The sequence below is a fragment of the Crinia signifera genome, chromosome 9 (assembly GCF_055691185.1).
Source record: "Crinia signifera chromosome 9, ASM5569118v1, whole genome shotgun sequence".
Taxonomy (NCBI): domain Eukaryota; kingdom Metazoa; phylum Chordata; class Amphibia; order Anura; family Myobatrachidae; genus Crinia; species Crinia signifera.
In genome coordinates this window covers 57,223,078-57,250,780 of record NC_139225.1, presented here as the reverse complement: position 1 = coordinate 57,250,780, position 27,703 = coordinate 57,223,078, and the positions used below count along the sequence as shown (strand labels likewise).

General features: G+C 46.1%; 1 protein-coding gene across 2 annotated transcripts in view; it reads right to left on the bottom strand.

Annotated features, from left to right (window-relative positions):
• Positions 1-19,168, bottom strand: part of LOC146035576 (H(+)/Cl(-) exchange transporter 5-like) — an 84,381-nt gene extending 65,213 nt beyond the window's left edge. Inside the window, exons 1-5 of one of the 2 annotated variants that reach the window (XM_083159110.1) lie at positions 19,075-19,168; positions 16,012-16,103; positions 15,839-15,902; positions 14,171-14,239; positions 9,427-9,583 (exon numbers count right to left, since the gene is read on the bottom strand). In XM_083159110.1, coding sequence (XP_083015236.1) covers positions 9,427-9,571 — 145 coding nt within the window. In that variant the 5' untranslated portion in view covers positions 9,572-9,583; positions 14,171-14,239; positions 15,839-15,902; positions 16,012-16,103; positions 19,075-19,168. The remainder of the gene's footprint in view (positions 1-9,426; positions 9,584-14,170; positions 14,240-15,838; positions 15,903-16,011; positions 16,104-19,074) is intronic. The other variant, XM_083159111.1, reaches the window with a different exon arrangement.
• Between the last annotated feature and the right edge of the window lie 8,535 nt (positions 19,169-27,703).

Sequence of the window (27,703 nt, the reverse complement as noted above, 5' to 3'; positions counted from 1 at the left end):
GAAATATTTGCTTACCTGATGTGTCTACAGTCATTCTTACGGTTTCTCCATTCTGTCCTCTCATGTAAGACTACATAACTTCCTGCCTGACTAAAGGTTAATTCTGTATCGCCTCCTCTTTCATTTCACTAATCATTTATATTTTCTACCCTTCACACTGCTATAAAGGGCTCATAATTTAAATCAATGTTTTTACAACCGCAGACCTGAAGACACACTAACAGGCCAGGCTTTCGAGGAAGCACAGATGGTTAAATAAAAATAACGGAGGTACAAATTAGGTCACCTGAGCTCAAATATAGCTGCCCTTGGAACCTGGTCCGTTTGAGTGCCTTTCAGATTAAGTAGGCCAGACACTTAACTATTATTGGCTAATCTGGCTGGTTGCTGATCATATATGGGTGCATTTGCCAATTGATAGTTTTCTCCTAAACACTGAAAAACTGCCAAAAATGGTCAGACTAATTAGTTAGTTTTCCGACATTTCGGAGCAAATAATCAAGTGTCATTTGTTCTCATACGTTACCAGATTTTTGTTCCAATGAGCCAGATTGGACAATAAACGTTTATATGTATATAGGTAAATAGCACCCTCTTTACTCGGGTGCCGGATGACCTCCTAACACTCGGTATTCTGACGGTCAGTATACCGACATTGGAATCCCAACTGTTTAATGCCCAACAGTCGGGAACCCGTTGCGAGCACAGCGAGCCTGCAGAGTGGTGAGCCCATAAGGGCCTCCATTGCACCCGACCCGTCGGCGTACCAGCAGTCATAATCTTGGTATACCGATCGTCGGAATCCCGACTGTTGGACCGCTATACCACACCCTTTTAATCCCGCTATGCCTCATGTTTCTTATTTGTTCCATAAACTACTTCAGATTTTTAGTCACACTGACTACACATTGCAATAATAAAATACTATGCTCGATTTTATTATCAGTTCTATATGCATTAAAGTACACTAAAAGTGTTTTACTTTTGCTAATGTTTTACTAATCCTTATACTAGTATTAAAATACTTTCTTACCACAAAAAACACAAATGGATAAAATGTAGCATACTTTGGCCAGTATTCAATGCCTCAGATTCGCCGTTTTTTTCAGTGAATCTGGCAATTCCCTGGTTGAATGGCGAATTTTCTGTTAGAAAAAACAATTCGCCATATTCTATGGAGGCAATTCGCCATAAATGAACCACGAATGTCTGCCGATTCGCCGAAAATGATTCTCCACAATTCGCCTGTGATTTTCAATGGGGTTTTCAGTGGAATTCGCCGACAGTGTATTCAATGCTCAATTCGAGTGCTGTATTCTCCATTGAAATTCGCCATGATTCTCCGTTTAGCATTCGTCATCTTTTTTAGGTGAACTGTAATGTGATCTTTTAAATTAAAGCGTTTTTAATTTTTTTTTTGGTGTTAAAAAATCAGAATATTTTTCCTATGAAGGGGCATGCTATTTTTATTCATATACTTGCAGCACATGAATATATTTTTAATATATATATTATTTTTTTTAAATAATATTTTTTTTTTTTTTTAAACATTCGCCAGCAGGGGGCCGGGAGCCGGAGCCGCTCATTAATATTCATATATTCACTGCACACTGATCCCGATGATCGGGACCAGTGAGTGCAGCGGCTCCGACCCCAGCAGCACCCTGCAAGTGAGGTGAGGGGAGGGAGGTGAGGGGACGGGACGGGAGGGGGGAGAGATAAGCTGACAGGGACGGGACCAGCAGCAGCAGCCTGAATCTTTTGCAGATAGCAGCCACTGCTGCTTTCAGTGAGCAGAGGCGGGGGAGCTGTGCGTACTGAAGTGCTCTCCCGCCCTCCGCCATGCCACATTCGCCCGCCCCCTTCGCCATGGCACTTTTCCCCTGCTGCTGAGATTCTCCAGCGGGGGGGCTCACTGATGTCGCAGGGAGCCCCCGCACAGCCTCAGAACAGGGACCCCAGCAGCAGTATACCTTTGGCTCTGGCAGCCACAGCACGGTGATGTCAGCGCTGGGACTGCTGGAGCCGGAGGACAGCTGCTGCTGGACCTGTCCCCAGGCTGTGCGGAGGCTCCCGCCTGCATCAGCGCGCCCCCCCCCCCGCCGCGACACCAGTCCCTCCCATCCCCCTGCAGACTCCAGACAGGCATGGAGCATCTGCGCAGGGGGATTCGTCACTCTTCACACTATTCGCCGTCAGGGGCAGCGAGCCCCTGACGCATTGAATAGTGTGGGCTGGCGTCTGGCAGCGAATTGAAGGGGAGTGAAAAATCATGGCGAGTGCACTGCGAATCAAAAACAGGATTCGCAGCCATGCGCTCGCCATGGCATTGAATACTCCCCTCTGTAATACTTTCACATAAGTAACTCTGAGAGTAAAATGGATATTAAATATTAACAACTGCCGATAAATCAAGTAAGCCATTGTGGTGTAATTACCTGAATAACAAAAATATTCAAATTTGCCTATTTAATGAGCTGCGTATTCCGGGCAAAAAAGTGCGTTATGTGCGATGTTAAAGGCCATTACATACTTGGCGACTTTCAGCTGAAAATCGCCAAGTATGTATGGGCTAGCGATACCCGACTAGCGATGATGCGCGCTCCCGCATCATCGCTAGTAAGGTCGTTTATCTGCTGTTTTAACCAGCATGTTTTGCGATGATAGTTCATATTTGAACCATCATCTCTCAGTGTGTATGGCGCTGGGCGATGATGGCTAATAGATGAGCCAGCATCAGCCCGGCGCCCCCTCCTCCTCCCTCCCCCTGCTCCACACGGAGCACACTTAAACGTCCCCTCGGTCCACCCTCCTACCTCCCCCTACTAAAGGGAGCATAGTACAGTACATGTTGCCCGCCTGCTGCTCCCTCCCCTGCTCCATTCGGAGCATAACAGTAGAGATGGGCAAACTGGGTCACTAGCGAGAGCTGGGATCCAGCAGATCAGTCAGTGAAAAGATCTGTATCTTTTAGGCAGATCGATGGTTCGCTTTGAAAGAAGGGGTAATTTGTTTTACAATCATTTATTGCCATTTTTTTAACTTTTTTTTTTTTAAACAGTGAGCTGAACAAATAAGAACATACATAACCGAGTAAAACACTGATCGATAGCTGGGTGCAGAATCACCATCGATGGCGTCTGCACCGATGGCCATCCCTAGCAGCAGCGGCCTTATTATTCTTTCTTTTACTTGCAGTAGCAGCACTGAGCTCAGTCTCCTGAGTTAGTACATCTCAGGTGGCAGTGCTGAGCATAGGCAAATGCATTGTAATGAAAAACTAAACTGAAAGTAAAAAGAACGACGGAGCACCTTTTTGGGATTGGTGGCTCCCTCAGTCTTTTATGGGATCCGTTCATAAGACCCGCTTCGTTCGCGAACGACCCATCTCTACATAACGGCACAGGCTGTCCACCCGCACGCTGCCTCATCCTGCTAGACACATGGAGCGCGGTACAAGCCACATGCCCGTCCGCTCTCTAGAGCTGCTTCCCCGCACGCCGCAGTAGTTACACTGCCCACCAATGTGTAATAGAGCAATAAGCCAGCAATATATACATTTCTGGCACAGACCAGCAATGTATATATTACTGGCACCACTGTGAATATATTTATATATCAGTAATATATACATTGCTGGCACAGACCAGCAACGTTTATATATCTGGCACCACTGCCCATATATTTATATATCAGTAATATATACATTGTTGGCACAGGTCAGCAATGTATATGTTACTGGCACCATTGCCCAATTCTTTATATGCTGGTAATAGGGGCGGAGCTGGAGCTCGGGGCACCGATAGAGTAGCAGGGTGCTTCACCCCACACTTTGCGATGGTGGGCATCTTTGGAGGGGCACAGGGTCTCCGTGATGTGGTCAGAGACTCTGCGCCGCTGAAGGGCGGCCACTAAAGACAATGATCTCCCCCTGGGTAACGCACATTTAACTCCCCCTGGACAACAAACATGTTATCCCCCCTGGCTTTGAGTCGAGCATGAAACACCTGGCAACAGGCAATGTAATCCCCCTTGGCAACAGGCAATGTAATCCCCCTTGGCTACAGGCAATGTAATCCCCCTTGGCAACAGGCAATGTAATCCCCCTTGGCAACAGGCAATGTAATCCCCCTTGGCAACAGGCAATGTAATCCCCCTTGGCAACAGGCATGTAGGTAAGCGGCACTTCAGGGGGCATTATGTGTTTAAGCTGCACTAGTGGGGGAATCATGTGTGTAAGTAGCACTACAGGGTGCATTATGTGTACGTGGCACTAAATGCCATGTGCGAAGGGGGGGGGGGGGTGCAAAATTTATAATTACACAATTGTGTATTTAGTTTTACCCTGAAGCATTACGGTTTGTGGTATAATGTGTAATGGGCAAAATTGGGCATTATTATGGTGTGGCATAAAAGTGAGTTAAGCATTATGGTGTGTGGCATGTGCAATGGGCGTTACAGTGTGTGACAGTTACTTAAGCATTACGGTGTGTATTATAATGTCTACTAGGTATTACTGTGTAGGATATAATGTTTAACGGGCATTACGGTGTGTGCATAATGTGTATTGGGCATTACAGATTGCGTGGTATATTCTGTAATGGGGATTACAGTTTGTGTGGCATAATGTCGTAAAAACGAGTAGGGGCAGGGGGGCGCCGAAACATACTGTTGCTACAGGCACCATATCACCTAGCTATTTCTCTGGCCGGTAATGTATACATTACAGCCGACACTGCCCCCCAAGGTTTATTAATAATAGGTGGTAATGTATACATTGCTGGGGCAGGCCAGCAATGCTTGCGTTACTGCTGCCACTGCCCCCCGATGTATATTTTGTTATGGCGGTAACCTATACAATGCTGGCGCAGGCGAATGGATTTCTTCCTATGTGCGCGGCAACAAATGAAATCGTAGCTGTGCAAATGGGCGGGATTTTGCCTGAGCGGTGTGGCATGGGGTGGCATTGACCTGATCGCTGGGCTCCGAATATACGCAGCCCAGCAATCAGTTCTGAATCAGGCCCTGTGAACAGAAATGGGTACTTGTTTCCTATCTGGGCGCCCGCTACGTTAATTGCGCACCATGCTATTCTCCGTATAAAAATCGGATCGCATCGCATCGGATACCACAAATGCACATACACGATATTGAACGATGCGATCCGATTTTTTTTAGTGGACTGATAATGGCAATTTACCGCCCCATTACCAACGACACCACCACTATCCACGTGATCCCGAAGCGTGGCGAGCGCAGCGAGCCCCGCGAGGGCCGGCGGTACGCGTCCTTCGACTTTTTCATACCCCCACTATCCACTATCGCACAGGCCAGCAATGTATATATTACTGGCACCACTACCCACCAATGAATATGTATTGCCCAGTAATAATATATACATTGCTGGCACATGCCAGCAATGTATATATTAATGGCTCCACTACCCACCAATGAATATTTATGTATTGTCCAGTAATAATACTCTTCTTTGCAGGGGATGGCGATGGCGACGCCATCCCTCCGCCACCCGCCATCTGTATCTGCGAAAGGAGATGCGCGCGCGTCCCCTTCCGACGGCGCTTCCTCCGCCGGGTCCCCGCCGGCGGTCACCCGGGGTCCCCACCGCCTCCCTGCACCCCCCCCTAACCCTGTCCGTCTCCCTGAAGCAGAGACGGACAGGGTTCCCGGCGCCCTGCCGCCCCGGAAACTGAGACGCGCGTGCACGTCTCAGTCAGATGGAGAGCCGGGCTGCTGGCGGATCGCCAGCAGTGACGTTCTGGCGATTCGCCAGCAAGAGGGAGCCGGGCTCCATCTGTATGGAAGAAATAAAGTCACTCCAGGCTCTTGAAAATACAGTACTTTTTAATGCGCTTCCAATGGCGTTTCGGGATTTTACCTGATCGCTGGGCTCCGAATATACACAGCCCAGCGATCCAGGGACGTGCAGTCAGGGGAGGCAGGGGAGGCAGTGCCTCCCCTGTCATAAATTATAAAAAAAATTACAAAAATATTTATAACACATATACTGTGTTTATAAATATCTTATTTTTTTATTTTTATTATTTATGAGGTTAAGTGGGACACTGTCGGAGTCTAGGAGGCAGCGGGAGCTGTGCCTCCCGCTGACAATTGGAAAATGTCAGCAGCGGGGGGCAGGGTTAAGCTGCGGTGAGAAATTAGGCTGAAAAGCCCATCAAAAACTAATGAAAAAGCGGCATCTACACATCTGCCTCAGTGACAGGGACGAACGCCCCTGTCACTGAGGCAGATGTGATAGGACAGCGGATCAGGCTGTCACACACTGACAGCCTGTATCCGCTGTCATGCTAAGCTGTGGTGGCTGCGCTGTCTCCTGAGACCCCACCGACAGGCATGGGTCCCCTTCCTCCCCCTGCCGGCAGTGAAGCCCCGGCATCAGCCCGACTCACCACCCTCCTCCTTCTCCTCCTGCCGCTGCTGTCCTGCTGGGTGGCCCGGCTCCCCAGCCTCCGCCCGCCGCGGCTGACACCCCAGCTTAGGCATGTCAGGGCGGCCAGGCTCACCTCCTCCTCCCGATGCCGCGTGGCCTCTCTCCCTCCTCCTGCGGCTACTCGATCCCCGGCATCCACATTTCAGGATCGCTCCTCCCGCTGCGGCCCCGTCGAGTGGCCTAGCTTTCCTCTCCACTGCTGGAGACACTCCAGGACAGTGACAGCGGGCGACGGCTGTACCCCGGTCTCCGCCGAGTGGCCCAGCTCTCCTCTCCACTGCTGGAGACACTCCAGGACAGTGACAGCGGGCGACGGCTGTACCCCGGTCTCCGCCGAGTGGCCCAGCTCTCCTCTCCACTGCTGGAGACACTCCAGGACAGTGACAGCGGGCGACGGCTGTACCCCGGTCTCCGCCGAGTGCCCCAGCTCTCCACCCTCCAATACATGAGCGACACACACAGGTACAGTAAATACTAAGTGGGACTCACTTACATATTGGTTAGCTTTTGTGTGTTCTATTCATATAACGTGTGGTACTTGTGAGTTATCCGGGCGTCCGATTTTTTGATTGTATGCCTTAAGTTAAGGCATACAATCAGATGCGATGCGATGCGATATCGCATCGCATCGCATGCGACCATCGGATGCGATGACCCGATTTTTCCATAGGAATCAATGTTAAAATGATTCCTATGGAAAAAGGGGTCCTTTTCATACCCCTACTATCCAAGTGGGCATGGAGTTGGATATAAACCTGTGGCGAGCGTAGCGAGCCACCGAGCCCGAAGCGTGGCGAGCGAAGCGAGCCCCGCGAGGGGACGGTATTCCGTGTCCGCTCGCCACGCTTCGGGCTCGGTGGCTCGCTACGCTCGCCACAGGTTTATATCCAACTTCATGCCCACTTGGATAGTAGGGGTATGAAAAGGACCCTTTTTCCCATTGAATTCCATGTTAAAATGGACTCAGTCCATTTTAACATTGATTCCTATGGAAAAATCGGGTCATCGCATCGCATCGGATGGTCGCATGCGATGCGATGCGATGTCCCGATCCGACCCGATTTCAAAATCGGACGCCCGGATAACTCACAAGTACCTAACGTGTATATATTAGTGTAACAGTAAATGTAACAGTAAATGTATTAACTATTTATGCATTTGACACATGTACCATAATTTTTGGAAGTTTCATTGAATATAGCTAGACTTAATATCTAGATATTGATACGTGTTATCTAACCTACCATAATATACTAGGTCAGACCTAGTATAAGTTAGATAAAATCCTAACATTTATCATTATAATAGGAACTACGCATTAAATCATTCTGAGGCAACACCCCCGCCAAATTGAATATAATCTCCTAGAACTGAATAATAGTTTTTTTTCTTCTTTTATCAAATATAATCAATAAGTCCTAGTGCTTTTGCTCTCTTTGTACTTCCCCTTCAAAAGTAAGTAGTGCTTCAGCCCTGTGTCCCCACTGTCACTCTCCCGTCTATCACTGTCCCGCGTCCGCCTCTGTCACTTTCCCCACGTCCACCTCTGTCTCTCTGTGTTTATTACTTTATAGGACTGATTCCCATTTCACAAAAGCGCCTGCCTCACCTGACACTAACCTCACCGCACGTCACTGCAGCGATCAGTTCTGAATCAGGCCCCAAGAGCAGACATGCACTGAATAAAATGGCCCCTGCTCCCACCCTTGGAATTCTAACCCCGCCCATTATGTAAATAGCCTTTTATATGAAAGATTTTCAGCAAAGTCTTTTGCCTCCTGAAAATCTCTCGCTCTTTGGGAAAATAGCTCAGTGTGTATGCACTATTTTGGTGACAGATATATCTATCAAAGATTTTGGCAAAGTCTTTTGAAATGAAAATCTTCTAGTGTGTATGGGCCTTTAGTCATGAAAACGTGCGATTTTATGTAAAAAAAAAAAAAAATGGCGTGAGGTCCCCCCTCCTGTGCATAACCAGCCCCGGACTTATTCCACCGGACCTGGTTCCAAAAATACAGGGGACAAAAAGCGTAGGGGTCCCCCGTATTCATGAAGAATGGAGGAGGAAGGCAGCGCTGGACCCTGGTGCTGTAAGTATGTTGGTGTTAAAGTGAGGTGTGTGGGTGTGGGTGTGTGTAATAAAGTTGTACTTTTCTCTGTGTGTGTTTTTTATTTTAACATTCTTTTTACAGGTGGACTACAAGTCCCAGCAGGGCCAAAAAAGCCCTGCATGCTGGGACTTGTGGTTCACTAAGTCCCAGCGTGCGGGGGAGGCATGCTGGCACTTGTAGTTCACCTGTATAAAGCAATGTTATGTATAAATGATTTAACCCTATCAGCCCGGTGTCCAAAGCCCACGAAAGCCGGTGACTGCCCTGGGTTGTGGGGGGGGACCCCTTTATTGGCGGGGTCCCCACTCCCCCAGGTACCCTGTACAAGGCTGACCAGCCACAGTGCTCATGGTATGGCCGGGGGACCTTATGTAAAAAGTGTCCCCGGCTGTGGCATGACACCCGGTGCTGGTTTCAAAATACGGGGCACCCCCAGCTTTTTTGTCCCCCGTATTTTTGTAACCAGGTCCGGCTCAATGAGCCCGGGGCTGGTTATGGTCAGGAGGGGGGACCCCACGCCATTTAAAAAAAAAAAAATTATGCCCAACGGGTATAACTAGCAGATGAACGGCTTTCCAGGTGATGATGCAGGAGCGCGCAGCAGCGCTCATCGCCGAAGCATACACACTGGGCGGCTTTGAGCTGTAAGCCGCTCAAACCTGCTGTTTTGAGCAACTTTCAGCTCAAAGTCGCCCAGTGTGTATGGGCCTTTAATTTACCCCTCAGAGAATAAAACTATTTTAAACTAGGAACTACAGGTATCCTGGCAAATGTTAGAACAAAGCAAAAATCGTATAATTTTTCACCATTACAGTATTTTATTTATTTATACAATCACACCCCTACCTTCTGTTGAATCTCTGTCGAGAGGGGGAACATCATCAGACATGGCAAAATCCAATGTCGCTTCTGTGATCTCCACCATGTCTTCATCGCTCGTACTGCTGTGGAAACTGTTGAGGCTGGAACGGCGAAATCCTTTGTTCTCCATTCTGAGTGAACCCTAAATGAATTTACAGGTAATAAATCCAACAGACGTATTGGTGTAAAAACAAACAAAACTCATAGAAAAATTAATGTATAGCATACAATCTGTTAAAGATCGAAGCCCTTTCACAAATAAATGTAATAAATTAGTGCATATTATTTCATGCACTGACCATTCAGAGAGGCTCAAGGTGTGGCTTGGTTTTACAACTGTGTAAAATAACAGAAAATTAACAGTCCTCTTATAACACTGCACTATAAAGTAAAAAATAATAATAATAATAATAATAATAATAATAATAATAATACTACAGGTTGAGTATCCCTTATCCAAAATGCTCGGGACCACCATCATTCCGGATAGGGGATTTTTTCGGTTTTTAGTATAATTTTTTTTAGGCATACTTACCTGTCCCGTGATGGTGTCCGGTGGTCCCTCTGCGTCAACAGCAGGCCTCCGGCATCTTTTCTGGGTCTCCAGCGGTCCCAGGAATGCATTGCGCGGGTGTGTGCGCGCACCGGTGACGTCACCGGCGCAATGCATTCCTGGGACCGCTGGAGGCCCTGGAGAAGATGCCGGAGGCCTGCTGTGGACGCCCTGGGACTTGGTAAGTATGAAAAGAGGGTATGGGGGGTAAAAAAAAAATTATTCCAAAGACCGCGGTTTTTGGAATAATTCGGATAATGGATACACGGATACGGGATACTCAACTTGTATTATATGAACTCAAATAACAGTGCAAGAAGTGACTTACTACAAAGGAATGAAAAGCCATTTCCTGCTTAAACGCTGATGCAGAATTCACCAGAAATACAAATTGCACAACCAGACTTCATTTCTATGCAAAGGATAGTTAAATCTACAAAATATAAACCCATCTCAGCAGTATCATATTGTTCCTATGCATTTCATGTAGTTGTTACACAATGTTAGTGATTAACAACTTCTGAAAGCACAGCTAGTGTATGGTGAAAAGAATATCTACTTGAAAAAGACAGATCACAATGGGTTAACATATAGGGAAAACAAGCACACACACACACACACACACACACACACACACACGACTGCCGTTAGAAGACCAGCCCCCAAACTTCAAACAGGATTAGGGTGCCAATGCTGGAATACCAATAGCCAGCATCCTGATCGGTGAGTATGTGCAGAATGGTAGTGGGGGGGGTTAAGGGTTAGGATGCGGGGAGTTAGGCTTTAGGCTAGGCACGTCCAAACTGTGGCCCTCCAGCTGTTGTAAAACTACACATCCCAGTATTCCTTGCCATAGTTTTAAGATTCCCTAAATTGCAAAACTACATACCTCCCAACTGTCACGATTTTAGAGGGACAGTCCCGATTTTCGGGTCCTGTCCCGCTGTCCCACCCGCGGCAGGCATTGTCCCGCTGCGGGGGGTGACAGTTGGGAGACCCCCCAATCTAGTAGTATAGACGCTGTGCGCATGCGCACAGCGTCTATTCTCGTATGAAAATGAGGTTGCGGCTAATTAGCATAAGCCGCACCCTCATTTGCATACGCCCCGCCCCCTTTTCGGACGCTCGCGCGGCTTTGCCACGCGAGTGTCCCTATTTCTTCAGCCCAAAAGTTGGGAGGTATGAAACTATGGCGCGATGAGACTTGTAGTTTCACAACAGCTGGAGGGCCAGAGTTTAGACATGCCTGGTTTAGGCACTTAAAAGGGCACTTACAATCCCTATAGATTGTAAACTTGCAGCAGGGCCCTCCCTACCTCCAAGTCTGTCTGTTGCTACCCAGTTTGTCTTATCACTGTCTACTATTGTAAAGCGCAACGGAATCTGCTGTGCTATATAAGAACCTGTAAATAAATAATAAAAGGGGGATAGAGTTAGTTTGCGGGGGGGTTAGTTTCAGGCGGCAGGGTGTAGAGGCTAGGTTTAGGCACAAGCAGGGTGGGATAGAGCCGGGCTGAAAGGGTTAGGTTTAATGCTGAGCCCCTGTCAGGATCCCCCCCCCCCCCCACCGGTATCATCAGTGCCGGGATATCTTATGTATCCCACTTTATATTCTAATCTCTTAACCAGGCCCTTTTAAGGCCCATACACACACACACAATGATGTGTCACTAATGACCCATCGTTAACTACCATCATTCATTTTCACCCTTGAAGTGAAAATGAAGGACCTCAGCATTGCAGGTGATCGCTGGTGCACGACGGATGACAAACGATCACAAACGATGCAGGACCTTTTTCTATTGAAAAAACAAACAATGTTAACGACCATAGTCAAATTGACCTGCATGCATGGACGATGGCTTTGGTCTTTAAGGTCCCGCAGGTACGCGCATCGTTGGTAGTCGTCCATCATTCACAGCATAAACAATAGACAATGTTAAAAGATTCACCTCCTAAACGACCCTGAACAAAGTCATTCTGGGTTGTTCAGGATGTGATTTATAATGGGGTCGTTCATCATCATAAGAAGACATCGTAGTTTGGGCCTTAACTCTAATTGGTGCAAAATATGTAGTTAATACAAAATACTTGCAGAAACTATATCCATGTTTAGCTATGTAGCAGGGATAAATTCGGAAAGAAAGCATACTACTGTAAAGGAAACAGAGGAAGAAAGCCAATATAGGACCTGCTTTATCTTATACATAGGAGGATAAAAAAACATCAACTTATTTATCAGTTTACTAATACAGGTAACATTTGCTTCTAATAATCTCCATTAACATCATACACTTAGAAAAATAATTGTACATAGGTTAAAATAAAAAAAACATTTCCTACGGCAAAAATAGTGAAGTATTAATATATAGACTGATTGACAACAGCAGTATTGCCTGTTGTGTCTCAGTAAAATAGGAAAAATTACATCATTATGTTATATATTTATTCTAGCTGACAGTTATCCACAGACCAGGGAGAAGCTGAGAGTTTGGAGCATCCTAAGGACACTTGAGGAGGCTAGTTTGAGTTGCAGGGTACTGTTGAAGGCAAATTGCATGTCATATACTGGTCCCAAGGGCAGCTACAGGGCCATCCCCTAGGCCAGGCATGTCCAAACTATGGCCCTCCAGCTGTTGTGAAACTACACATCCCAGCATGCCTTGCCATAGTTTTAGCATTGCCTAATAGCAAAACTGTGGCAAGGCATGATGGGACTTGTAGTTTCACAACAGCTGGAGGGCCATAGTTTGGACAAACATGCCCTAGGCCCTGTGCTGAAGCACCACTAACCCACCTCTAGTAGCAGCTATAATAAAGTTCACAAATGTACTTTCTGACTCATAAGAACTACATACACATAATGAATTGACATTGTTAGTGACTAATGCCCCGTAAACACTGCAACATTCTATTCTATTTTGCTTATATAGTCAAAATTCAATTGAAACTGGCCCAGAAAAAAATATGCCCTAGGATACTAAAATAATTAAGTTCTGTCATAGCACTACCATTATATCTGATATTCAATGATTCAATAAACTCGGGGATGGAAACCGAGTCTGGTGTATAGCTAACGTAGTACCAATATGGAAGAAAGGTAGCAAAACTAACCCAGAAAAATATACAAGGTAGAGCGGTCAGCCTTAAATCCATTGTGAGAAATATATTGGAAGGAATAAAAAGGCTCAGCATGGGTTCGTCAAAAATAGATCATGCCAGACTAATTTAATTAGCTTCTATGAAGAAGTCAGTAGAGGGGTGGACTTAGGGGAATCTATTGATGTTATACTTCTTGATTTTACTAAAAGACATGGTGCCTCATAAAAGGTTATTAATAAAACTAGGTAACTTAGGGTTAGGAGACAAAATGTGTAATTGTATTAAAAACTGGTAGGCTAAAGATAAGATAAGGCTAACCAGTCTGAATATGTTTTCACTGGAGAAACGGAGGTTTAGAGGTCATATGATTAGTATGTTCAAATACAGGATTGGGAATTATAAGGAACTGGGAGATGATTTGTTCAGTAGCGGGGCTCTACTTAGGACATGTGGGCTTGAGGAAAATAAATTCTGTACTAAATTAAGAAGAGGATTCAGTAAAATTCTGTAACTCATTGCCAGTGAAGGTGGTTACAGCAACTACCGTTAATGAATTTAAATCAAAACTGGATACATTTTTGGCCACTAAGGGAATCCTATAGATATGACTTACTTAAGTCAGTAATAACAAGTCAAATAAGTTGAACTCAATGGACTAATGTCTTTTTTTCAGCTTTAATTACTATATGTTACTATGTTTTTCAGCCGCATTGGCTACCGATGTGTAGCCCCCGCAAATCAAATTTGTACACTGAACCATGCTAAAAGCACTACAGTAGACAGCGACACCCCAGGCAGGGAAGAGGAGCTGCATGGGTTTTCAAATATGGCGGGTGCTAGAATGAACACTACTGATCGAATAGAAAATAAATCGCACAGTGTGTAGGGGGTTTCAGTCGGATTTATTACACAATTTTCACCAATTATTATTTGTACTTGAACTCATATATAAAGTCTCTGTTTTTGCTTAACCACTTGTCATAGGAACTTTATATTCAAGATAACAATATTAAGGCAACCCACTAAATGTACAATAACATTTTCATAAAAAAAATCATCCAAAGGGTTTCATACCTCTTTGACAAGATATGCAGCTTCCCCTACTGAAATGGCTCAGCGTTTCTCAGTAAAAAAGTCCTAAAACTAAAAAGAGAACATAATTTAACTATGAATACATGATTTTAATGCAATGGCACCCAAACTTTGTTATATTGCAACACACTGGAGTATCATCATGCTTTTCACAGCACTTCAGAGGCCAAGAGAAAGTCAGTAAAAATGTTAAAAGGACAAAATTCTCGTTAGCATAATGTTCAATAATGTGGTTTGTCTACATATTGTATGACCACTTATTTTGCCTATTACATGAACCATACCATTTGATTTGGTATTGAACCAGTTTTAGAACCTATAGATTTGTGACCCTGGGGTCACCTAGGGGCGCTGGTAGGATAGAAGGAATAGGCACACTTATAATGCTAAACGTAAAGCACCTGAACACTGTTGCGGCTCCCTGATATCAGAGGTTGTGTGCCTCTGTGCGGACAAAATCAATTTAGAAATAATGCATGCCTAGGCTCACTTGCATAGCCAAGGAGCGCAGCTGAACAACAAAAGTTTTGCAACTCCAGATGGCGCCAGTGAGTCAGAAATATTCTTATAATAGCAAATAATTGCAATGAGGGGGAAATGCAAAAAATACTTCCTTTATGCACAGTGGTCAAATCCCATATGCGGAGTATCTCTGTCAGGTGGTAAACTCCAGTATATACAAAAAGAAAGGCTCAAGATAGTGAAGCCAGTTTTAATACACATATACATACATGGACATAAAATACAAATAAATGAAAGATGATGAATCCAGCAATCAAGTAGCACAGGTACAATTACCGAATATAGTATCAGAACTGGGTGTTAATCAGTTCGTAAGCTTGGTATAATAGTCACCAGTCTGGTCCCGGGTAGCAGTCCTGGGTGTAGAATACCGGAGGTAAATTCCTTGTGTCTCCTTGAGCTGGATCAAAAAGCTGCCACTTCACTCTGCTGTGAGTGGCAGCTGTGTTCAGGAAGGAGATAACAAATGCAGATTTCCTCAATAGAAATATTTATTAAAATAAAACCTATAAAGCAATTCATATATTAAATAAAATATTTTTCAAATTTCAAAGAAGTGCACTTCATATGCAACACTCAACAGACAAGACGGACAACATGAAACATAAAAATGCTTGGCATATTTAATAGACTAAAATGGCTCATTTCTCAATCTTGACATAATTTAAGCAAGGCAGATCCTCCGCTGAGTGGAGGGCGGACTGAGTCTTGGATACCTACTAAAGGCTAAACTGTGGAAACATCTCTGCAGCCTAAAGCTTTATTGAATGAGCGGGACTGGTAACTATAAGATCTGCCTTGCTTAAATTATGTCAAGATAGAGAAATGAGCCATTTTAGTCTATTACATATGCCAAGCATTTTTAGGTTTCATGTTGTCAGTCTTGTCTGTTGTATATGAAGTGCACTTCTTTGAAATTTGAAAAATATTTTATTTAATATATGAATTGCTTTATAGGTTTTATTTTAATAAATATTTCTATTGAGGAAATTTGCATTTGTTATCTCCTTCCTGAACACAGCTGCGCTCCTTGGCTATGCATGTGAGCCTAGGCAGCATGCATTATTTCTAAATCAGTTTTAGAACCATTGCTTTAGCATTTAAAGGATATTAATGTATGCCTCTTACCTGATATATTTTCTTTTTAGGCTTAATACCAACGTAATTTCATAAGGATACATTTGTTAGAAATCTGTATGATACATAAAAATGGCAATCTGTCATTAGAACAAACATGAAACTGATAGTAAATGTTCTGTTATGTATACACACACAATCCACACATTTTCTGTTGCTTTTACCTCAACAGGTGGATCCAACTATGCAGAATTTGGAGGTGAGGTATAAATAATCCATGCAATTCCTCATACTTTGGGGTCTTCAATACCAGGATCTAAAAAGTGGATAATAATGCATGGAATTTGAGAGGAAATGTATGGACATGGGTGAGGGGTGGAAGACCTACCGAGCCCGTCGAGATTGTGTTCAATGGGAGGCCGGGGTCAGAAGATTGACAGAAGCAACCCACATACTGAATTCTTAATATATACAGATATCTACAGCTGAATCAGCTTTGGAGAATGGGCCTGATTCAGACCTGATCACGTGGGTTCGAATTAGCCTGGCCAGCGATCTGTTTAGCCTCCGCCCCAGTGAATTACCGCCTTGCAAATGAATGCGCTTGCTGTGCAAGTGAATATGTCAAAATCCCGTGGGAAGTTGTTCATTGCAGCCGCCATGTAGCCCAGGACTTACTCGGCAGCTGCAATGAATAGAGACACATCCGGGCTGCTACTGACATCACACACACACACACACACAGTCTCTTAACAGGCATTGGCACTTCTGTGCTTTCCCTGACACTCCCAGCTTTTTTTAGGCACACTGTGCGGTTTTCTTGGCACTCCCATGAAAATGGAAGTGCTGTCAATCATCGTGCATGCATCCAGTGAACAAAAAATTTGGTACTTGTTTCGTTTCACGGCAGCAGTTACGTACTCAGCATAGCGTCCCTTTGAGAATAGGCCTTGTGTTCCCGCGACCAGCGTAGTCAGTCAGAAGTAGGGTAGTGTGTTCCGCGCGACCAGCTAGTCAGTGTAGTCAGTCATAAGTAGCGTAGTGTGTTCAGCTAGTCAGCATAGGCAGTTCTAGTCAGCGTGTGACAGGCAGACATATTTCAGTCATGGCTGCTGAAATGTGAATGTGTTCCTAAAACACCCCCACTATCCACGCCAGCCCAAAACGTGGGGAGCACAGCGAGCCCCACGAGGGGACACTTTACGCGTCTTACCGACCTTTTCATACCCCCACTATCCACGTCGTCGTGGAGTTGATTTTATAAAGTGTGGCAAGCCACCGAGACCGAAGCGTGGTGAGTGCAGCGAGCCCCGCGAGGGGACGTGGAATACATGTGAAGTTACCAGCGTGCGCTCGCCTCACTTTATAAAATCAACTCCACGCCGGTGTGGATAGTGGGGATATGAAAAGGTTGGTAGGATGCGTATCGCGTCCGCTCGCCATTCTTCAGGCTGGCGTGGATAGTGGAATAAACAAGGTCGACAGCTGATACGTCGACAAGTGTCACTGTTGACAGGTTTACTAGTGTTTGTCACATTTTTTGGAATAATGCTGCACCCCAATACCCGACTAAAATTTAGATGCTCTAGCATCTAAATTTAGATACACCCTTGTTAGCGGTTTGCGAAGCATCTAAATTTAGATGAATGAGCGTCTACATTTTAGACAAGCCCTTTTGTTAGCGGTTTGCCGGCACTGTACTTAGACGTTAAATTTTAGATGCACCCTTTAGACGCCCCCTTTGTTAGCGGTTTGCCGGGGTGTCTAGTTTACACACTCCCTTTGTGTTAGCGGTGTGCCGGGCTGTCTATTTCTCTGTGGAACTACAGAATTTGGAGGTGAATGATGCAGAATTTGGAGGTGAGGTATAAATAATCCATGCAATTCCTCATACTTTGGGGTCTTCAATACCAGGATCTAAAAAGTGGATAATAATGCATGGAATTTGAGAGGAAATGTATGGACATGGGTGAGGGGTGGAAGACCTACCGAGCCCGTCGAGATTGTGTTCAATGGGAGGCCGGGGTCAGAAGATTGACAGAAGCAACCCACATACTGAATTCTTAATATATACAGATATCTACAGCTGAATCAGCTTTGGAGAATGGGCCTGATTCAGACCTGATCACGTGGGTTCGAATTAGCCTGGCCAGCGATCTGTTCGAATTAGCCTGGCCAGCGAATGAGCGTCTACATTTTAGACAAGCCCTTTTGTTAGCGGTTTGCCGGCACTGTACTTAGACGTTACATTTTAGATGCACCCTTTAGACACCCCCTTTGTTAGCGGTTTGCCGGGGTGTCTAGTTTACACACTCCCTTTGTGTTAGCGGTGTGCCGGGCTGTCTATTTCTCTGTGGAACTACAGGTGACACAATGACCTGTCAGCGCTGGGCTGCCGCAGAGTCACTACGATGACAACGTAGTTCAAGGCAGCCTATGAGCTACTTAGCGGTGTGCCGGGCTGTCTATTTCTCTGTGGAACTACAAGTGCCACAATGACCTGTCAGTGCTGGGCTGCCGCGGAGTCACTACGCTGACAAAGTAGTTCAAGGCAGCCTATGAGCTACACTGATAACGTAGCTTAGAGAAGTAAGCCAGCCATTGGGCGTACAGCTGCAGGATTCAAACGTAGCGTAGAGCTGCCGCTGTGAAGCTAAACAAGTATAAAATTTTTTGTATAACTTGATCGCAGTCGGGCGTCACACACACACACACACACACACACACACATAGTGGGCCATAAACAGTACATTGATAGTCGCCCGCTGTGCGAATTTGTAGACATGTGGTCAGGTCTCAATCAGGCCCCAGGTCACTTTAAGCGCAGTGACTGTTAACTCCGGGTCTGATCTTATTACGGTGTTACTAATTACAAGGCACAATCAAATAGGATGATTCTATTTAAATGTTAATAACATAGAAACATAAACTGTATAGACACCAATAAAGCAGGAAGATAAAGACAAGTATCTGCTTGTTAGTTAGATTTATATATAGTATAGAAAGTAGTTGAAGCGAAACAAACAATATAGCTAGAAGTATTAACCCTAAGAATACAAGACATTAAACTATATTAACAGAAGGGCAGCACAGGACTCTACACAGTACACACGTATTACACAATCCGAGGCTGCCCACAATTAATAGGATGTGTGAGAGGAGTATGCCGCTTAGCTGTGGCTCTCCCATGCCTTCGGTTTGTCTGTACATAACTACATATACAAGACAGACTAGTCGGAGTACACATTACTACATACATACTATTATTCTACATATACTCCGCTTACCCCACACTGTAACACAGGGCTGCTAGCGGATAGACCCCTTCACTTCAGTAAATGTACTCCGTGACGTCATCATGAATCGTCTAATCATGTGATTAGATCATGTGACCACTCGGACTCGGTTGCCGGCTGCAGCTGTGGCGTTGTGCAGAACAGGGTTTCTGGCTGAGGCTGCTGCTTGCAAGTTGTAGTTGGGGGCGGCATATCAGTGAAATGCTTGGTGCACATAGGGAGGCATGTCAGGAGATGCTGCAGGCTTTTGGAGCACACTGCGGTTCATGTGGGCTGCTCTAAATAGGGCCCATGGAGGAGATGCTTGGAGCAATTGAATATGCAGGAAGCCATCAAGGAGGCATGGCTGGCAACAGAACTCTTGGGGCCCCATACGTTGTTATTTTTGTGGCCCACAACCACCTCAAACGCTGTCAAACCCCTCCTTGGTTGGAACATAAACTGTGGTATGGGTAAAAACCGGACTGGACAGGCTCCATTTCTCAATATATGTAATTCTGGAGCTTGCAGTGTCTGATTCAGGGAGGTGCATTGCGAGGGGTGTCCCTTCTAGGGACGGCCATCGTTGCCATTGCCATCGATGGCAATTCTGCAATCGATAGTGCTAAACTATGCAATGGATGACCATCAATATTTTTACATATCGATGGTCATCCATTGTGTTTGATTGATTAGCCTGTGGGCTAATCAAAATATGGGGGTGGGGCTTCACAGGTGTCAGGGGCGGAGCTATGCTCCATGGCCCGGCACTTTGAGGGAAAAAAAAAAGCAATGACCCATCGATGATTTTGAATCATTGATGGCCGTCCCTTCCGATAAGGCTGCTCTGACACCTGTCACAAGGGAGAGGAGAAGGGGGAGAATACGGGATGCAGTTTAAATCCCGGCGTTCAGAATCCCGACCGCCGAAATCCCGACAGTTTCTCCCTCCGTGGGTGTCCACGACACCCCTGGAGGGAGAATAAATTAGCGTGCCGAGCGTAGCGAGGCACCGGGCCCGCTGCGTGGTGAGCACAGCGGGCCCGCTGCGTGGTGAGTGCAGCGAGCCCGCAAGGGGGGGGCGATCCACGCCCCCCCCCCCCCTTGTCGGGATTTCGTCGATCGGGATTCCGGCGTCAGGATTTTGAACGCCGGGATTTCATACTGAATCCGAGAATACAGCCTCACTGCATGGTCTGGGAGTGTAATAAAAAACGGAACGGTCCACATAGGGAGGCTGTAATCTCCCCTTCCCCATGTCCCTGGTGAAGGAGCCCCCCCCCCCCCCCAATGCTGCAGGTGGTGTCAGATGCTGATGGCATTTTGGGCATATAGGTGTGAAATAAGTAATAACCATGGCCCTTATTCTGATCGATGCGGATATTCCCGCTTGCGTACGGGCCGCCGATGTTTATCTTCTGCGCATGTGCAGAGGTCACTCTGCGCATGTGCAGGCGATTTCGCCGCAAGGATTCTCTATACGCCGCACAGGGGGCGTAGAGGGGCGTGAGGGGCTACTTATCCTCATTACCCTATGCATACGCCCCGCGTTTCATGGGCGTTCCCATGCAAACGCGGGGCGTATGCATGGTAATGAGGCCGTGACGCGTGGGTACGGGGCGGGCATCTGACATCGCCGGATGTCAGCTGCCCGCCCCCATACAAGATTTCACACGGACAAGTGTCCGTGTGGTCTTGTGTTGCGGGACCTGGTGGAGCGTGCGGCCCTGCATTCGATGTTTGGCGACCATCGAATGCAGGGGCTGCTCCCACCATGGAGGAGGCGTATCCCCGTCCAATTTCATGCGGATCGCCACATATCCGCGTACGGACGGCCGTGGCGATCCGTATGGAAGGCGGGGATTCGCCTGCACGGTCGGAGCCGCATATGCGGCTCCGGCCGCACCAACCAGAATAAGGGCCCATATGTCATGAGGAACCAGGAGTTCTGTGGGGTATATAGAATTTTGTGGGAAAAGCTGGAAGGCAGGGAGACCATGCAAAAGAAGACGTGGTCAGGTAAGAGCGCATATGTTCAGTATGATCAGTGCCAGATTAAGGTCTACATGGGCCTGGAGCTGAAAATGATCAAGGGCCTATTATGCTCAATAATAGGGGTTGTGCCCAGCACCTAATAAAGTGGGGGGCGTGTTCTGGTTGGGTGATCTGCTCATGGGTGTGTCTCTATTTGTGTAAATACTTTCAACTAATTATATATGCCTGGAAAAGGCAGGGGGCTGGCATAGAAAAAATGCAGGGAGATATATTGCTGCATACCCAACAAAGGTGCACCTGCAGGATGCCAATGTCCTAAGATACTTGTGGGGTGAGGCGGCATTCCAGTCATAAAAAAAAAATACTGAAAGCCAAAACTTGGTAGACAATATTTCAGCACCTTTTATGTGGTCATAACCTAAATTTACCACACCATATACCCCTTATACAAATCATGCAACACAATAGTAACCCCCTTATACTCTACTTGTCTCTTACACATTATGCCACCAAAATTCACACCGACTGAGCCAAAATTCACAGTATGGCACATGGATTGAGTCAAAATTCACATTTTGCCACATGGATTGAGCCAAAATACACACTATACCAAACAGATTGAGCAATAATGCACAATATGCTTCATAAACAGGAGCATTGTGCACATACAAAATTGACACCATAATGCCCATTACATGTTAAGCCACACACCATAGTGTCCATTACATATGCCAAACACCATAATGCCTATTAAAAATGTATGCTACATAAGTTCTGCCTACCTACATGCTCATTGCCAGGGGTTCGATGCTCGTTGCCATGTGGGATTACATGCTCATTGCCAAGGGGGAACACATGCTCATGTAACTGGGAGACAGCCACCGCCGGGCAAAAATGACAGCCATTGACAGCCTGGCAGAGAGCAGAGGGCTGGCTGTATTTAGAGCATTGCAGGTTCCGGCTATTTAAAATAATACCCCTTTCACATCAGAAACTGCAGGGATTTACCCGGGAATATGGTCCCAGGATCATGCAGGGTTGGCCCCTTTTACACCAGCCTAGTCCCTGCATTTTCTGGTGTGAGGGGGAAAGAACCCCCCCCCCCCCCCTTAACCAACCAGCTATATTTGCGGAACCAACTGACCCATTTAAATAAGACCAGTATCATATTGAAGAACTTTTGAGTGGGCTTTGAATGATTTTGGTCCCGTGAAACTGGGACATTTGGTTCCAGATAAATCTGTCCTCAAACAACATGAACAGCCATGAAATTACATTTCAGAAATTTCATTTTTTCCCACAATATCTCTGGAACCAATAAACCCATATGGACCAGCCTGGTATCAGATTGAAGGCCCAGCAATTTGGGTTTGGTCTGGAGGGGGAACTGGCAGCCATTGGAACCGGTGGGGGTCGAAATTAGTGGGTCCCATGTTATCCTACGGGGAAAACGTTCCAGCTTTGCCTGGCGGTATCTCTGGTTCCTGTGGCTATCAAATGCGGGGCTGGGCTGATTGGAAAGCCCTGGCCCTCAGCTACAAAATGGGCCTATTTGGAGAGTGGGCCTGGAGCTGTAGCTCCATCAGGTCCATTGTTAATCCGGCCCTGTGCCTAGGCAGCCATCAGCGGCACCACTGGTCATTGCAGCAGCCAGGTAGGTAACAATATAAGCAGGGAGAGTATAGTATCACACAGGGAACACATACCCGCCGAGCTGCACAGCACCTAGGCTGCCATCAGCGGCACCACTGGTCATTGCAGCAGCCGGGTAGGTAATAATATAAGCAGGGACAGTATAGTATCACACAGGGAACACATACCCACCGAGCTACACAGCACCTAGGCAGCCATCAGCGGCACCACTGGTCATTGCAGCAGCCAGGTAGGTAACAATATCAGCAGGGACAGTATAGTACCACACAGGGAACACATATAGCTGAGTGCACAGATCCTAGGCAGCCATTTTCCTGTAGGAGAACCAGCATGGGTGGTGGGGGGGGGAGTCCTTCTCCTCTCAATATTTCTCCTTCATCCACTAGGTGTCACTGCAGTTACACTGGGGAATAGAAGGCGACCACAGGGAGCATGGGCACTTTAAATATAAAATGAGTGTGGCCAACTCCTCCCCTTCTACTTCCCCTCTCAGGCAGTCTTAGTTTGTACCCGCAAGGGAGCAGGTCACACTTGGGCTCACTCCTGGGCATTTTCATTTTGACCTTAAAGCAGCAAGTTTTTTTCTTCACAGAGGACAGGCAGATAGTTGGGGGAAGCCTGCCGGAGGTAGCCGGCTGCTGCTATGGTTTGCAGAGACCACCGTCTCTGGAGATGAAACGGGCGCCACTCACCGAGGTGCGTGCCGCGATCCCCCCCCAGCCACACCACCGGCGGCAGCGCTGATGCTGGTGAGTATTCCCTGCCCCGCTGTTAGCAGCGGTGGTCAGGCCTTTACAAAGGCGGCATAGCAGAGGATTTTAAAATCTGGCGCCATTGAAAAGAGAGCTGTCGGGCGGGGGCGGAGCTACCGTGTGGTGCTCCCAGCAACCCCGGCTATCCCCAGCGTTTCAGTGTGCATGCGGTGGCCTTTTTCTTTGTAACTTGGCGCTGCTGGAGGCTCCCCTGTGTCACTGCACGCTCCACCAAAAGCTGCAAAGAACACTCCATTCTCCTGGTGACACCTATTATAAATACTGACATACATAAACAGCGCTTTGTACACCTATTATATACTGACATGCATACATACACAGCACTGTGTACACCTACTATATACTGACACACAGCACTGTGTACACCTATTATATACACTGACATACATGCACAGCGCTGTGTACACCTATTATATATACTGACATAAATACAGCGCTGTGTACACCTATTATATATACTGACAAACATACACAGTGCTGTGTACATCTATTATATACTGACATACATACACAGTGCTGTGTACACCTATTATATACACTGACATACAATCACAGGGCTGTGCACACCTATTATCTACTGACATGCATACACAGCGCTGTGTACACCTATTATATACTGACACACAGGGCCAGTACAAGGCACCGGAGCGCCCCAGGCGAGTCGGGGTGGGGGCGCCCCGGTGCCGGGGGTGGGGTACCTGTTGCACCGTCTGGGGAGCGGGCAGGGGGGTCCATGCTGGCGTCTGACAGGAGCCTGCAGTGGTGTCCTTGCCGCGCGGGTACCCCCTTTGCACGGGGGGGCGAGGGGCAAACTGCCGCCCTCCAGTGGCCGGCGCCCTAGGCAAATGCCTAGACCTGCCTAGTGGTGGCACCCGCACTGGACATACATACACAGCGATGTGTACACCTGTTATATATACTGATATACATATACAGAGCTGTGTACACCTATTATATAGTGACATGCATACAGCGCTGTGTACACCTATTATATACTGACATACATATACAGAGCTATGTACCCCTATTATATATATATACTGACATACATACACAGGGTATTCCAGAACAAAACCTTTAAGGTTTACAGATTGTCACGGAACGTGGCTGTAAAATAACGGGGCAGACCGGATTGTAATACTGCGACACAGCCGAAGCATATCCTCCGTAGGGAAGTTCCTGCCTCTGCTGGAAGATGTCTCATCTCTTAAGGCCCCCATACACTATGCGATTTTCGGCTGATTTCATCCGATTTCGGCCCTTTGGGCCGATAAATCGGGTTAAATCGGCCCAAAATCGCATGTGTTTGACATCTGATCTGATGCGCGGTCCCGCGCGCATCGGATCGGATCACGGCGTCGGACCTACAGAACATAAGATATATCGGAATCTGAGCCATCATGGGTGCTTTTTAGCACCCACGATGTTCAGATCCGATATATCTGTATATACAGCCCCCCTGTCTTACTAGTAGCAACCCCCCCCGCATTGACGGACAGTCTCTGCTCTTCGACGCCTGCGGTCCCCGCCTGCACTACCTCCGCAGGGAGCCGGGAGCCGTCAATGCGGGGGGGCGCTGCTAGTAAGACAGGGGGGGCGCTGCGGGGGACACAGAGTTGGCAGTAACAGAGCCGGGCTGGGAAAAAAGCTGTCAGCGCTGGGAAAAAAAAGCACATACAATGAATGGGCAGCCTGTGATTGGCTGAGCGCTCTCTCAGCCAGTCAGCAATTGGCTGAGAGAGCGCTCAGCCAATCACAGGCTGCCCATTCATTGTTTGGGCTTTTTTTTCCAGCACTGACAGCTCCCGCCTCCCCTTGCCCGGCTCTGTCACTGTGTCCCCCGCAGCGCCCCCCACCAGCAGCCCTGTTCTGCAGCCCCCCCCCCCCTGCTCCCCGGGTTTACATGTGATAAATCGAGACGATTTATCACATGTAAAAAATGGCACATCAAGTGCCAATCTTATCAAGCTCCCCCGGGGAGCTGCCGGGGAAGCTCAGGGGGAAGTCGGGGGCGACTTGTCCTCAGGACAAGTCACCCTAGTGTATGGGGGCCTTTAGGCCAGACATAGGGGCAGATTTATTAAGCTTGGAGAAGAGATAAACTGGAGATAAAGCAGAGAAAAGGTAAAAGGAGATAAAGCACAGCCAATCAGCTCCCAACTGTCTCTTTCAAACACAGCTGATTGGCTGGTGCTTTATCTTCTTTTACCTTTTCTCTGCTTTATCTCCAGTTTATCTCTTCTCCAAGCTTAATAAATCTGCCCCATAGTCCTTTTTTGTGCTTTTATAGTATAGTGTTTGAACTGAAGATAAGTTGACTTGTGAATCCAGGGGCTCGTCATGGAGACATGAACTTGGTGATTTCACTCCATTTCCACAATTTGCCATGTGATCCTCGTCTCGACAGTGACTCTGGTACCACGGCGGTCTGTAAGATTACAGTAACCCAACTCATCTGTAACATTACATGCCAAATTCTTCTGTGTCCCTGAGCCATGATAATGATCGGGACATGACAGAGAACAGCTATTGTACACATAGCCTATAACTGGTGGGGAAAAACAAGCTACCTTTATTTTATGATACCAGCAGGTGGCAGTATGTAGAGGCCTCGTTATTTGCAGCTAAAAAGAAGGCCACCAGTACTGCCATGTCTATGTCATATACACTATATAACAAAGGCCTAGAGTGCCGGTAAGCAGTATCGGCTAAAGGGTTGGTGTATGGGACACCAACCACATTGTTCTATAAATTAGGTGTGTAATAGGGTCATTGAGAGAGAAGCTTGCAGACTAAAGTGAAGCTTGAATACTTAAGTGACTTGTGAGTTGGAAACTGAAGCAGGTGATTTAGAATACAGAAAAAGGTCAGTTTGAACACAGTCTAAATTTTCATATTCTATTTTATTGTGATATATTCATCTTATTTTTATCCTATTGTAACCTGTTGACATTTAATTTATTTTATCTTTATTTTTCCAACATTGTATTTAATTTTACCCATTCACTGTTATTTTCTCTTATCTTTGCCACACGTTTATTGCACTCTGTTTCCCTTTTCACGCCTGCTCACATTTGCTTCACTTCTGACCTTCTCTGTTCCTTTCATCCTCTCGCTTGTTGTTGTTTCTTACTTAACCCCTTCCTGACGCAGCATGTTTTTGCCTTCCTGACAGAGCCCTTTTTTTCAAATCTGACATGTATCACTTAAGTGGGGATAACTTTTTTTTGCTTTTACTTATCCCAGTGATTTTGATAATGTTTTCTCGTGACACATTGTACTTCAAGTTAGTGGTAAATTTGGGTCGATACAGTCTGTGTTTTTTTGTGAAAAATACCAAAATGTCGTAAAAAAATGGAAAATTTAGCAATTTTCAAAATGTTAAATTTTCTGCTTGTGAGACAAATAATCATACCACTCAAAATAGTTAATAACTAACATAGACCGTATGTCTACTTTATGTTTCCATCATTATTTCAGCCTCCTTTTAATTTTTTTGGACACTAGGAGGCTTAAAATATGAATAGCAAATTCTCAAATTTTCAAGAAAATTTCAAACACTGATTTTTTAAGGGACCAGTTCAGTTCTGATGTGACTTTGAGGGACTTGTATGTGAGACACCCCCATAAATGATGCCATTTCAAAAACTGCACCCCTCACAGTATTCAAAACAGCATTTTGGAAGTTTGTTAACCCTTTAGGTGTTTCACAGGAATTAAAACAAAGTGTAGGTGAAATTTCAAAATTTCATTTTTTTTGCAGATTTGCAATTTTAATACATTTTTCTAAGGAACACAGTAGATTTTACTAGAGAAATGTGACTAAAAATTGATTCCCCCAATTCTTTTGTTTTCATAAATATCCTATATGTGGCCCTAGTGTGCACGTTGACCAAACCACAGGCTTCATAATAGAAGGAGCACCTACTTGATTTTGGAGCCTCCTTTATATGAGATTATTTTTTAGGCACCATGTAGGTTTCTAGGCACCATAAGATGCTAAAAGTTAGGAACCCCCCCACAAGTGACCCCATTTTGCAAACTACACCCCTCAGGGAATTCATCTAGGGGTATAGTGTACATTTCAAACCCCCAGGGGTTTCACCAATTGTGGTACAACTGGGCAGTGAAAATAAAAAAATATTTTTTTTACACAAAAATGCAGTTCTGGCTCCAAATTTTTCATTTTCACAAGGAATGAAGGAGACAAAGCATCCCAA